This window comes from Pteropus vampyrus, unplaced genomic scaffold, assembly GCF_000151845.1.
Source record: "Pteropus vampyrus isolate Shadow unplaced genomic scaffold, Pvam_2.0 Scaffold23, whole genome shotgun sequence".
NCBI classification, from domain to species: domain Eukaryota; kingdom Metazoa; phylum Chordata; class Mammalia; order Chiroptera; family Pteropodidae; genus Pteropus; species Pteropus vampyrus.
The window spans coordinates 632,608-646,325 of NW_011888804.1; the positions used below are offsets into that span (position 1 = coordinate 632,608).

The following is a 13,718-nucleotide window of genomic DNA, read 5'->3' on the forward strand; positions in this document are numbered from 1 at the left end:
GATTTGTTCCATTCTTCCTCTTTGTGTTTTAATAACTTCCAATTTAATTTTATCGGAAGAGGAAGGTATCACAATCAGAATGAATGTCCCACCTGAAGGAAAGGGCCAGGCCAGGTCGGGGCAGCGCTGTGCTTATGGGGCTGGGGCGTCTCGTTTCACCAGCGAGCCGGGCAGCTGTCCAACCGCTGGGGTTTGTCAGCCTCAGACCCCGCTAGAGTGTCCCCTACGGGCCCTGGACACATTGAGCATCAGAAAGGTCAGCGACTGCAACTGATTGAAACACATAAAAAGTAAAAACCCATTACTTAAATAGTGATGTCGCCCCAAAACCCTGTCGGTCATTTTTCGAGGTTGCTTGAGCATCCACTCAATCTTCTGGAAGTTGGTTGAAGAGAGGAGAGGTGGGCGGAGTCAGGCATTTATCCTGCTTTTCCTGTGTAGACTTTCAGACACGCACACAGATGAGGCAGAAAGATCGTTATTATAGCATTCAAACCCACAGACGCAGAAAATAAAACTAAAGAATTATCGTTAATTTTAGTAAGTGTGATTAGGGCATTGCAGTTAGCAGTATAGTTTTTACCCATTAAAGACACATGGTAAAGTTTTTAAGGGTGAAGTGATATGGTGCTTGAGATTTGCTTTAAGACACTTTTCTTTTTTAAAGTGTGGAGTGTAGACGCGGCACAGGCGGTCACCTGCCAGCAGGACACACAGGTTCATTACACTTCTCACTTCCTTTTGCTTCGCGTTTGAAAGTATCCTCAGTAAAAAGGGAAATAAATGAAGTTGAGATGATTATTGGAACTCTGAAACAGAGAAAATGACAGCAGACTAGATTCTGGGTAGTAATAGTAGCTACAGTAGCTTTTACGGCGTAATTCACGGCACAGTCGTGCAGAAAATACTTGGAGACAAAAAATCCTCGTCCTTAATATCATAGCTCTGGAGTCACTGGCACTTGTGACTTTAGTGGTCTCTCAAACCTCCCTAAGACCTTTTCCTCTTTCCTGAGTGAATGGGGACAAGTTTGTCTCACCCTCACTGGGAGGACGAAATGGAGACAATGCACGAATAGTACGAAGCTGGCAGATGCCACGCGTGCAGTAAGCGCTCAATAAATGCCTGCGAATCCTGCTGAGATGCGTGCGGCGCCCACGGGAGTGAAGCTCCCCGTCGCCACCAGGGACTCGTCTTACCTGAGTCTTTACATGCACATCTGTTTGATTTCTTTCCCCTTTTTCCTTCTCGAGCCTTTTATTTGAGGAGCAACTGCAGTCTGTGCTCGGGGCCGCCTGTCTGCAGCGCGGAGCGAGCGACGCCCCCGCGGGCTCACGGGGCCTGTCCTCGTGGACGGCCGTGAGGACGTGCTGTGTTCTGGCTGTCGTCTCCCCAGAGGGCTTCATGCATGTTCCGAGGATGGATGGGTTGGCGGATGGATGCTCCTCTGTGTTGGAGCATGCTGTGGCTGTCACGAGCTATAGTTAAGGTCCCGAAGTTCGTGGCTTTTTAAAAGATGTGTGAATTCTAGTGGCTTCAGGACCATCATGACCATGACGTTACTCTCCTGCTCCGGTGAGCTTTCCGAGGGGGGTGGGCTGAATCGCTGACGACGGAGGGGCGTGGGAAGCCAGCCTACGCCCGGGTGTCTCCACGTGTGTGCCGTGGGTCTGATGTTCTCCGCAGTAAGGGGTAGTTTCGCTTTAGGGCGTCACGGTCATAACTTAATTCTTTCTGTTACGTTTCACTTCCAAACCGTCACCACCCCTGTGAAGTAGGGGAGCACAGTCTCCCAGTCAGCAGCTGGCTGATTGTAACAATAAGCATTGATCTTTGACGCTGCTGTCGAAAATCCGCGGTAACACTTAAGCCGATCCTCACAACAGCTTAGCCAGACATTAACAGCCGACGGTGGCCGAAGGCCGCAGCAGCCCCGATTTCTGCAGACGAGGCCGAGCAGGCGTCTGGCGGTGTGCCCGCGTCGGCCCGTGCGCCGCGCCGGTTCTGGGCGTCGGGAATGAATAAGGCACAGTCCTCTCGGGGTGGGCGTGAGCTCACGCGTCGCTTCAGTGCACTGGGAAAGCCGTTCCGGTCACACGGGTGAGGCTCTGGCAAGGCAGGGCCCTCGGCTGGGGTGCGGGCTTGACAGGTGGGTGACGAAGACTCTCCTTATAAAGAGACGCGGGTGCGGAGCCCCAGGGCGCGTGCAGGGCTGGCCACAGTCGTTCACTTCTCACCTCCAGGCCCAAGGGACGGAGCAGAGTGCAGAGAAGCGAGAGAGGGAGGGGCCTGGCCACCCATCGCGACCCCCGTGGGGCGGGGCCCCAGAAAGCCCCCCATTTCATTCTCCTCCCACCCTCAGTCCCACTGCTGAATCCAGCGGGGACCGGAAGAGACGGGGCCTGTTGAAGTGGTGGGTGTGGACCAGCCAGTTGTCCCCTGGGGCACAGAGAGGATGCAGACAGACGGAAGGTTCCAGCACCGCCTGGGGCTGCCCTGACATGACCACGGACGTTTATTCTCTCTGCTCTGGAGGGCAGAGGTCTGCGGTCGTGGCCTCGGCTCCCTCTGGCGCCTGCCGCGTGCTCGGCTCGCGGCCCCCGCACCCCAGTCGCTGCCTTCGTCTTCGCTCCGTGTCTTGCTTTTCTCTGGGTGTCTCTTAGAAGGACACTTGTCATTGGATTCAGGGCCACTTGAGGGTCCTGGAAGATCTCGTCCCCAGACCCTTAACTCGATCACCTCCACAAAGACCGTTTTTCCGAACAAGGGGACATTCCCGGCTTCCAGGGATAAGCATGTGGACACGTCCTTCGGAGGCCACCATTCATCCCACTGTAAGCGCCTGTCACTCCCGGGAGAGTTAAAACTCCGTCGTGACACGGGCGATTTAGTTTACTTTGCCTGCAGTCGTCGCATCCTCGGTGAGGTGGGACCACCTCGTTCACATTCGTCCCCAATGCCGCTCTGTCAGAGCCAGCACCTGGTGCCTCAGAAAACCCTTTTTTTGGATGAATGAATAAACAAATGACTGAGAGACACAGCAGACGACACCACACATCGTGTAGCAGCAGGGGGGTGCTCTGGGGGCACATGGAACACCGCCGGGCTGAACACTCTAAATGGATGGCATGCGTGACGCCTCAGCCAAGCCATGCTGAGCGCATGAGCGAGACTGCGGGCTTTGTGTGGGTGGCGGGGCAGATGGGCGGCGGGGCAGGTTGGCGGCGGGGCAGGTGGGCAGGTGCACCTGCATCTGCATCTTACGTACCGCAACCAGATTCTGAGAACCTTCTGGACTTTGAACGTTTAAAGGACTTCCAGCACGAGCAGCAATTTCTGCTTATTTGTTGAAATTCACTAATTGCTCGATAACATCATTTCCTGGGTTGAGGGTTACATTGTAGTGCACGGGGGGAGGAAGGGACCTGAGTATTCTCCAGGGGAGGGTTTACCTTGGACATGTGGACAGTTATGGCGAGGGACCCGGACCAGCCAGCTCGGATCAGAATTTCACGTTGTAGGAGAATCCAGTTTGGAAAACCCCACTGCAAACCCACAGCTCCGACCCGGCCTCTCTTGGCCTGTCTCCGAGCGTCTCATTTGTAATCACTACGTGTCTTGCTCAGAGAGGAGTTTATATGTTTTTTTTGTTGTTTTTTTTTTTTTTTCCAACTTTATTTTCTACCGTACTCCCCCAACCCAGGGAAGTCAAGAAATAACGACAGGTGCCTTTGAGGGAGGTGCATTTTACGAGGACATCACGTATTGATGCAAGCACCCAAAGACATAAAGGGGTCTCCACATTTCCGCCTGGACAAGTGTGTAGAAAACACCGTTTCCTCTTCTGAAACAAGGCAGCTTAGAGCCTCTGCCTTCAGACTTTACTCCCAAACAGGCTTTTTTGTTGTTTTTTAATTAAAAAATGACTCTTTTCTGTAAATTTGTACATGCTTGTTGTGATGAGTCAAGCCATGCACACGTAGAGACGAAAGTAGGTCACACCGTCCCGAGGTGGCCGTCGTTGGCTCGGGTGGCCGTCCTTCCAGGCAGCGCCGCTCACGGACGGACAAATGGGCGGAAACCGCTGTACACGGGGGCCCGACCGTACATGCCGCTGCCGTGCGCCTCGTTTTTCTTTGATTATGAGCAGAAAGGGAAACTGAAGTGAAACTGAGCACGTGGATAAAAATGTTTCCTTACCACAGAGAGATTATTTCCTGAAGAGATTTCTCTACGGTTAAGAAAAAGGATCGTGAGAGCCATCAAGGGACTGGTGACCTCGTTTTCAGTTTCAAGTATCTGCTGGCTCTTGTGGCCACTGAGTTACGGTGGCCTCTGCACGCAGCCTCAGGTTCCCTGTAGAGATTTGTCACCAGCATTGAGGCTGGACTCGGTCTAAGGAGGGGGAGAGTCTGCAGCGTTGCCCGGAGTGGCTGCCTCCGGGGCCTTGCTGAGTGTGCTGTGCCTGTCCCCATGGAGAGGCCCCAGGCCCACCCCACCACCCACCTCTGCTGTGCAAATGACAGAACAGGGCTGGCTGTTTGGTCCCCCTCCTCCTCGCCTGGAACAGGCGGTGGGGGGGGGCGGGGGGTACTTGCAGGAGAGTGTTTCTCTGCATCTAATGCGCATCTGAGGGGTGCCCTGGGGCAGTGGGGGCGGAAGAGCTTTATCAGGTGCTTCCGACGCCCCTCCCCACCTCAGCACCCCTGTCCTGGACGTTGTCCTGGGCCACTGTCCACCGGGAGAGTGCTCTGGCTGTGCCGAGTGGCCACTTAGAATTTACTGACTTATTTCAATGTGAAAACATCTTCCTGCCCAAAGGACATAAAAAATTACAGCCAGCTTAACGGTTGTCAGCTGGAGTTTTTTGGCCTCCGGCTGGCGGGAGACCTTGACTTGGTGTCTGTGTCCTGTGCAAACGGACGGCCTTCCGACTGCCCCCCGCGCTCCCTCGTGTTGCCCTCCCCCGGGACTTTCTCACGTGGAGGAGCCTGACTTCGACCTCAGACGCTGTGACCGTGAGATTTATTTGTAGACGTGATTTCTTCGCGGTGAAACCGTGAAGCAGTGACGCTTGGTGTACGTCAGTCATCTGGGGAGGGCCTGGTACCCCGGAGAGCCGGGCCGCAGTGGGGCTGTCTGGGCTTTGGGAACTTCGTCGGTACCACCCTTCACGCGGGTCCCGCGTCGTCTGCCGTGCAGTGACACCTGGCAGCAGGCTGGGACTGCCTGTCACTGGGCGCCTCTGCACTGGTCACCTGGGGGGCCCACAGTGCTGCCTTTGCTTAAGACTTCGGGGGGAATCAGCTTCCGGAATTACCCCGAGATGCGGTGTGAGGCCCCCCCTCCCCCGGCTGGGCCTCGAAGGACTTTCATACGGAGCTGCCGGTTGTGTCAGGACTTGGGGCGTTTATTGCTTGAGAAACACTTTTCCTCCACGTTTACGTTTCGTTGCCCACCTTACTTGCCAGACTCGGCCTTTTTGGGGAGTGGGTGGGGCTCTGACTCACTCAGCAGATCCTCACTGAGTGGCTGACGTGAGGGGTGCTTGGCCTGCCAGGGACGACGAGGGATCGCGTGTCGTTCGTAGTCCAGTGAGGGAGACAGTTCACAGGAAGACAAGTCGCACGCTCACCGATTGCCATCAGCTCAGGAGGGGAGCGGTGCTGGGACAGGGTGGCCGCTGGCTGACACTGGTCAGGGGCTTGGGGCCGAGGCGTGAGGCTGCGGCCCGTCCGTCAGACAGAGCCAGAGGCCTGTGGAGTGGGGAGCTCGGCTTGCTGTCAGGGCTGCCGGGGCGGGGCCCGTGGGGACCGGTCACCTGGGCCTCAGGTCAGGGCGTGCTGCCTCCACTCCCGCTGACGCCGAGTTTGAGGGTCAGAATGCTCCTGTCCCTCAGTTCGCAGCCTGACCGAGGGCCTGGCAGGCGATGGCTGCTCAGTAAATGTTTATTAAACAGAGGTGGAGTCGGCAGTGGCCAGGGCCGACTGTGGCCTTGAACACCTGCCCCCTGCTCAGCCATCGGATGAGACCGGAGAGAGGAAGAGCTCACCAGGGCATAGTTTGCAGTGAAACTTCCCACGCCGAGACAGCCGCAGACCCACAAGCAGCCGCGAGAAGTGGCAGGCCCTGAGCGCCTTCTCCCGGTGTCCCTTGAAGGCGACATCCTGCAGAATTCACCGCAGGACAGTGACACTGCTAGGCTCAGGACAGGGGACAGCAGGACAGTGCGTCCCCAGGAGCATCCCTCACGTTGTCCGCTTAGAGCCGCGTCTCTGCCCTATCTCCATTTCTGTCACTGTCCCCTTGAGAACGTCGTGTACACGGAGTCAGAGAGCATGTGACCCTTCGCATTGCCTCTTTCCACTCGGCCTATGTCCCTGGGGCTTCATCCACGTTGCTGTGAGGGAACGGCGGGTCCTCTTTTACGGCTGAGTAGCGTCCCACGGCGCGGAGGTGGCACGCTTCGTCCCAGCATCACCTGCAGGACAGCGGGGTTGCTTCCCGTCTGGGCCCTTCGGAGCCCTCACACGGGGAGGCCCGTCGGCCCCGAGTGGAAAGGGAACTGGAGCACGGCTGTGACGGGGTTTCCGGGAATGGCCTTCGTTCCTCTGGGACACGTGGCTGGGAGTGCAGCCCCTGGGCCTGTGTTTGCACGTTTAGTGTTAAGAGAGATGGCCGAGCTGTTTGCAGAGTGGCTGTGCGGTGGTTTGCTTCTGTCCGTTCTTTGAAATGGCTCAGCAGTGGAAGAAAAGACACTTCTGCACAACTGGGGACACGGTGCGCAGGGTGGGCCTGCCGTCGGGGGCGCCCCCGCCCAGGCCTTTCCAGCCCCTGAATCTCCGTGCAGCTGCAGCATCAGCAAGAGACAAGTGTGTTCTCCTGCACCCATTTCCTGGTGTTGAGCTAGACAGCAGTCCCCAAGCTTTGTGGCCCCAGGGACCGGTGCTCCTATGGGAATCTAATGTCTGATGGTCTGAGGTGGGGCCGAGGCGGTGATGCTAGTGCTGGGGAGCAGCTGCAGATACCGTTGAAGCTTTGCTGCCCGCCTGCTCACCTGCCATGTGGCCCAGTTCCTAACAGGCCACAGACTGGTACCGGTCCGTGGCCCAGGGGTTGAGGACCCCTGAGCTAAAGGCTTCATTTTCTCTGTTAATCTAAATTCTCCATCTAAACACTGGTTTAAGCTGAGCTTGCTCTTCAGGTCCCTGGGCCCAGCTCGTCTGTGGGAGATTGTGTGTCTGCTGGGTGTTGGGGCTTCATCTTTGTCCACTTCGCTATCCTACGTACGTGTGTGTGTGTGTGCACATATGTGTGTGCGTGTGTGCGCGTGCATTTGCATGTGCGTGTGTGCGTGTGCTGGGAGCTGGGCACGAGCCGCCGGCAGGTATGGCTCTGGGGGAGGGCTGCAGGGGAGGGAGGCAAGAATCTCTCCCCGGTCAGGAGGGAGGAAGTAACAGCGAAAACAGACTGGGTGGGGTGGCGGAAGGTATTAGGGGGAGCACGAGATGACCGGCACGGGGTTGAAGAAGACAGGAGAAGCACGGATAAGTAATGGGGTCACGTGCCGCCGAGTGTCGCCCCGGGCAGGCCGCGGTGGAGGAGGCCCGTCGGCCCCGAGTGGAAAGGGAACCGGAGCACGCTGTGACGGAGTCTGTGTTTTCGCCTTTTTACGCAAGTGTTCTTCTGCCTGAGTTTTATTAGGTGTTCCTTAACTTTTTTCTCAGACTTTCCATTTCCTCCCTCACCCCTGAGATTCAGGCGGGTGGGCTTCTCGACCTTCCAAATAACCTGTCACTGCTGGAAAGATAGAGTGAAACCCCCGTGGGGCAGAGTCCCCTCCCCCAGCTTCGGCTCAGGCTCATGGACGTGGGGTGGCCGGGAGCTGGGCGGCCTCCCAGCAGACCAGGAAGAGCGGGGGCGGGCGTGGGAGAGAACAGGCTCCGTGCGCACGGACCGCAGCAGCCCGTCTCCCAGGCTTCCGTGTTCGATCTCGAAGCCTGACTGTTGAGCCCGAGTTGATGTCACGCCAACTGGTCTCCGGCACAGGTGGCTCTTTAACTTTCCCTAGAGCAGCAGAAGCTCACTCTGAAAGGCTGTAGCCCCCAATCTTCACGGCTGTCACTCTCACGAGCACACAGTGGCAGCAGTAAGGAATTCCGGTCACAGCACAGCCACTGAAGCGAACGAGTCACAGACAAAGCCCATCCTGCAGACGCGTTGGAAAGGAAGTGGCTTCGCTCTGGAAGAGCGCAAAGCAGTGTCCACACGTGAACTCGGGCCGGTGTCACGGCTGGGGGACTCAGCTGATAGAAGCCGATGGGTGGCCCCTGGGCGTGGGGGTCTCCGGGCACTTGCCCGGGCACCAGCACACTCAAGCTCTCGTTATCCTGTATGTTCCTTGCAGACACAGAATGTCCAGCTTAACAAAGAGATGACGCTCGCCAGCAACCGGAGCCTGGCAGAGGGGAACCTCCGGTACCAGCCGCAGCTGGACGCTCTGAAAGCGCGTCTGACCCAGAAGTACCAGGAGCTGCAGGTGCTCTTCGAAGCCTGTCAGCTAAAGACGACCAAATTAGGTAACGTTTTAAGGCCATCTTTCCAGAGTAAAGAGTGGAGGGAAGGACACACTGTAAAGTGTGTCACCAATTTAGAAGAGACTCAACCACTTTAAGTGAAATTCCACCTTCTCCAAACAGTATAGAAAAAAGGCAGTTTTCTGAATTGTGATATCCAACAAAGGGTGTATCCTGTGCGGTAAGGCCTTCAAAGTTAACGGAACATTTTATTTTAATGTCACACTGTAATTCGCAGCCATTATGAAGTTAGAGTGGAGCGTGGCTGAGTCCTGAGTGCTGTGGGTAGCTTTCGAGGAGACTTAGATGAAGAGGTTAAAAACCATCCCCTGCCCTGAGCTTCTTGGTGACATGGGACACCTAAACCCCCTCACTGCCTCCAGGACATCGGTGACAGTGTGCTAGAACACAGCCAGCCAGAATGCAGGAAGGGGAGCCCCCCCCCCCGCCCCGCTGGTGGAGGCCAGTTAGGCCGCCCCGGGGAAGTGGTCTGGCAGCGCCTCCTGAAGTGACAAGCGTGCACGCCGGGGCACGTCCCGGGCAGGAGATGGGACGTTCGTCGTCGCTTAGTTGTGACTGCTGAACTCGGCAGCAGTCTGAATGTCCCCTGTGGGCCGATGGGTACGGCGTGGCCCTTACACGGTGGCCTGCTGCACAGCGGTGAAGGACGGGGACCGCTGGTGGGTGCCGCAGGGAGCATCGCCTCGCGGCTGACTGTGGCCTTCAGCGCCTGCAGGACCCTGGGGGGCGGGGGCAGGAGCCCTTTGCACAGCCCAGATGCTGACCCGGGCGCTTGGGATTCATGCTCTGTAAAAGGTCAGGTCCCACAGGTGTGCGCACTTTGTCAGTAACTCCTCAGATACGAAGGGACTACGAAGACATGATTACGGTATTCCTGTCACATCTTCAGTCAGAGCTCCGGGGCAGATGGGGACACTGGTGCTCTGCGGCCTGTGTCTGCCCCCAGCACCTGTCACGTGTAGTGGTCCCTCTCCTGGGCTTCATGGTCTGGAAAGTGGGCTCTCAGTGGGTGTGATCCTATTGCCTTTGTAGTTAAAATGCTCTGAGGGGGAAATGGGGAGGCTTGGGGAGCATGTCCTTGTGGAGGGCAGGGCCCTGCAGGGCGCCCCTCCTCACGCCGCCCCTCCTCCTTCCAGATAAGCAGTCCAGCAACGCGTCCTTGGAGACCCTGTTAGCACTTCTTCAGGCAGAAGGAGCCAAGATTGAAGAAGACACAGAGGTAAAGCCGGCCAAGGCCCCAGGGCCTCCCGCGGGCGGGAGGTGGCGCCTCCTGGGTGTGCGGGCTGCACAGGAGCCGCAGGGAGCCTGGTCCACCGCCGAGGGGTGCACGCTGCACTGTGAACACACGCCCTGCTCAGCTGCCGGCTGCTCAGAGTCGGCTGGTGGGGCGGAGCCTGTGGGACGCGGCCAGCCCAGCACGCGAGGCCTGAGCGTCCCCGGGCGATAGGGACATGAGCCAGGGTTGAGGATGGTGCAGTGGTAGCCACTTGGCTGGCAGCAGGGGGTCTGATTTGACTCTGGTACGATGAATGTCGGGCCCGGGTGGGGGTCCAGGTGGGGGCCCGCTGACCCCGTGTCAGGGTGCAGCCGGTGGAAGGGTGGGAAGGTGGGCTCCCGCCGGCATGACGAGGGCGGAGCTGGGCACAGTGCCGCGGTGCCGCCCATCCCTCTGCGGTTTGGGGGGGTGCAGATAGCAGCAGCCCGCCTCCCCCTGGTCACTCCTGGCAGGTCGGGGCTCCCGCCGAGGTCAGCCGGGGTCCCGGGTCGGCGGTGTGGCGCCGGTGGCGGGCAGAGAGGGGACGGGAGACGGAAGGAAGCTGGCTGAGGCCTCGCCGTGCTGGCCGTGAACGGGGCTTCCTTCCCCGGCCGACCTGTCCCGTAACCTGCTTGTTTCAGAACATGGCGGAGAAGTTTCTCGAGGGGCAGCTTCCGTTAGACTCCTTCATCGACGTGTATCAGAGCCAGCGGACACTGGCCCACATGCGAAGGGTCAAGATCGAGAAGCTGCAGGAGATGGTGCTGAAGGGGCAGAGACTCCCGCAGGCCCCAGGCCCTCTGCCGCCCAGGGTGGCCGAGCCGCTGCCCGCCGCCCCGCTGCCCTACCCCGTCCCGGAGGCCAGTGGGCCGCCCTCGGTCGCGCCTCGGCGCATCCCGCCTCCAGTGCCTGCAGGACGCTTAGCCACGCCGTTCGCCTCCCCGTACCCGCGACCACCGTGCCCTCCGCTGCCGCCCCACGTGGGCCTCTCCCCCCAGCAGGGCTTCTCCGCGCAGTTGGTGTCGCCGTACCCGCCAGCCCTGCCCCAGAGGCCCCCGCCGCGGCTGCCTCACCAGCCCGGCTTCATCCTGCAGTGAGCCGCCCTCGTCCGTGCTGGGACACTCCGTCTGCCTGCCACCGGCCGGGCTCACGTGGGCGCGGGACACCGCGAGGCCCAGGCGTGCCCACTGCTCGCGCTGTCAGCAGCGAGTAGGCGCAGGGCCCTGGCACCCCGTGCCGGCGTGCATCCTCCGTGTGGTTTCTGTCTTGTCATGTTGGTGACGCATGAGTTCGGGGGGAAAGCCTCGCCCATCCTCAGTCAGAGCGCAGTCCCCCCTCAGCCGTATTTAATGAGCATGGCTCGTTTCTTTCAAGACAGTTGTGTGTCCTGCCCGCTGTCCACCACAGCCCCTGGTAAGGGTCGCCGGTGGGCCAGCCCGAAGGTGCTTACCTAGTCCCATAGTTCCTTGCTCCTCCCCCAGACCTGGGTCCTTCGAAGCCACACGCAGGGTTTGCACTGGGCCCACTGCCACGCCCGGGGACCGGGCCCGTGGGCGGTGCGAGCTGGACTTTGCACAGCGACCACAGCCTGGCCCTCCTGTTTCTTGCCCCAGCAGCCTCGAGGGTTTCTATGAAGAAATACCCTGATATTTTTACTACGTAATTTTCCTGTTTTATATTGGGGAACAGAACTTTTTGACCTAAGCACATTCAGGGACCCTTTATAAACGCACATACATTTTGAGTGGATCGAAACGCAGCCGACGTGAACGCACCAGTGGTGCACAGACCCACCTGCAACCTGCAGGCCGTGTGTGCCTTAGCCTCGTCCGGTGCCGGCCAGGGCTCCCCTGCAGGCCCCCAGGCCATGGGATGGCCACCACCAGCTGCTGCTGCCCCAGCGTCTGTCCCATGTCCCGGACGGGCTTGTCTGTGCTCCTTGTGTTGCAGGTGCGAGAACAGCCCGCCCGCCGCAAACCGGGCCCCTCTTAGCTGATGCTCTGCCTCTGGCCGGGCCTCGGGGTCCGGGCGGTGGGACAGGGACTCCAGTAGTGGTTCAGCTAGGTTGGAGGGCGCTCGCCCCACGGGACTAGAGGGTACCAGCAAACCAGGATGTTCTTTCTGCCCTCTGGGTTCTTATCTACAGGTGCCGTGAGTACTAAAGTCCTGAGGGTGTCACCACCACCTGTTCACAAGGCCCGTGTGCTTGATCGTGGAGCACCTGGCCCGTTGCCATGGTGACGGAATCAGGGCAGGGCTCAACCTTTGTACTCAGTCCATACACTTCTCCTGGACTTGAACTCGACTGTCATGATCATTTTTAAAGAACACAAAGCTGTATAGGATGATTTACTGCCACACCAATCAGGTGGGCCTGCCTATGAATCTTGGGAGCAGTGCCACCCACACCAATACCTCTGTCACCCACGTGGGCCGCAGCCAAACGTGTGAGCTCAGTGCTGAGTGAACAGGCTCCCAGGTGGCCTCACCATCTCTCCCGGGCTACGTCTGAGCTGTGGTTGTAAAGTTGTAGGACCCTTTTCAATAGATAGAATTATTAACAGTCTTGTGTGTCATTTATCTGGGGACATTGGTGATGTTTGTTTGGTTCTGGAGTATCAGTGAAGCTGACTGGTGTCCATTGATAAAAGCCACCCAAGAGGGCCGAAGAGCCTGCCTCGTCCAGGGTCCCTGTCCCTGAGAGCAGAGCCTTCTGTCCTGCTGTGGTTTCTGTCTCAAACATCAGGCGAGGGCACAAAGCAGCACGCTCCTCACGTGTCGGGTCGAAGCTGCCTCATCGGCCTCAGTCCCTCCCTGGCTTCTGTCCACAAGGTCACCGCCCCATGCCGCACAGCTGATGGAAACTCCATTCTCTGCTTGTTTCAAACGATAGAATTCAGTGGTGGTCGCTCTGGGGACTTGCCCACAGGTGTGTCGGGGGACCCCTCAGGCTAGGAAGGAAGTGTCTAGTGCCCCTCGCCGTGGGACCCGCACTACCCACCCTGTGAGCTGGGCCTTGGGGCCATGATGCCAGGAGGGACTTTGCTCACTTGGGAACACAAGGAGCATGGAGCAGCCCTGAGCAAGCTCCCGTCACGCTAAATGGGCGGCCGCTCCCTGCACGTCCCTGTGCTGTGAGCGTGGGTGGGAGACAGTGCCGCAGTTTTCCTACGACGAGGAAGCTATTCCTGAGAAATCAGCTTGCTTATTTTTAAAAAAGAGACGCATCTGACAGTTCATTTTCCCAGTGGCTATTAGGAAGCTCACAGCCAGGCCTGTAGTCTGACCCCATGGAGGGAACTTGTCTGGTCCCCTCTGCGCCCCTTTGCTCACGAGACAATCCAGGGAGGGACAGTACCTGACCCCAGGCTTCTCATTTGAGGTCTCAAAGGTTTGCCCACTGAGGACGTTAGGTCAGATGAAGCTCAGGGTGGCCAACGCACACCGCTGTCCACTGCTGCGTGTGTGCTGGAGACTCTACACACACTTTACAATGTTTTCTGAAGCGAATTCCCTACTAATCGGGACAGATGGGGCTCCCTCTAAGCACCCTCCCACTCAGAGACCGGTGTGACCCCCTGTACCTCAGCCAGCTGCGGGGAGGCAGCCCCACTTCCTCCTCCCGGGAGCCTAGGCCACACAGTGGGAGTCCCACATGCTGCTGACCTGGGCGGGGGTGGCGCTCGTGGAGGAAGTGGGCGGGTGCACGCCAGCTGTGCTCTCGGACTGGGACACCTGTCAGGTGTTCTAATGAACTTGACTCCGCGGGGCCCGGAGAGTGAAGTCCAGCCCAGCCAGGAGGTGGGGTCACTGCCAACAAGCTCAGAAACAGGATTCTCGAGTCAATGGTCATCCCTTCCCAAGAA

At 58.4% G+C, this 13,718-nt stretch overlaps 1 protein-coding gene across 1 annotated transcript in view; it reads left to right on the top strand.

The window, feature by feature from the left end:
• VPS37B (VPS37B, ESCRT-I subunit) overlaps positions 1-12,415 on the top strand; it is a 24,379-nt gene extending 11,964 nt beyond the window's left edge. Inside the window, exons 2-4 of the mRNA XM_011355730.2 lie at positions 8,408-8,579; positions 9,734-9,816; positions 10,494-12,415. Coding sequence (XP_011354032.1) covers positions 8,408-8,579; positions 9,734-9,816; positions 10,494-10,949 — 711 coding nt within the window. The 3' untranslated portion in view covers positions 10,950-12,415. The remainder of the gene's footprint in view (positions 1-8,407; positions 8,580-9,733; positions 9,817-10,493) is intronic.
• The last annotated feature ends 1,303 nt before the right edge of the window (positions 12,416-13,718 follow it).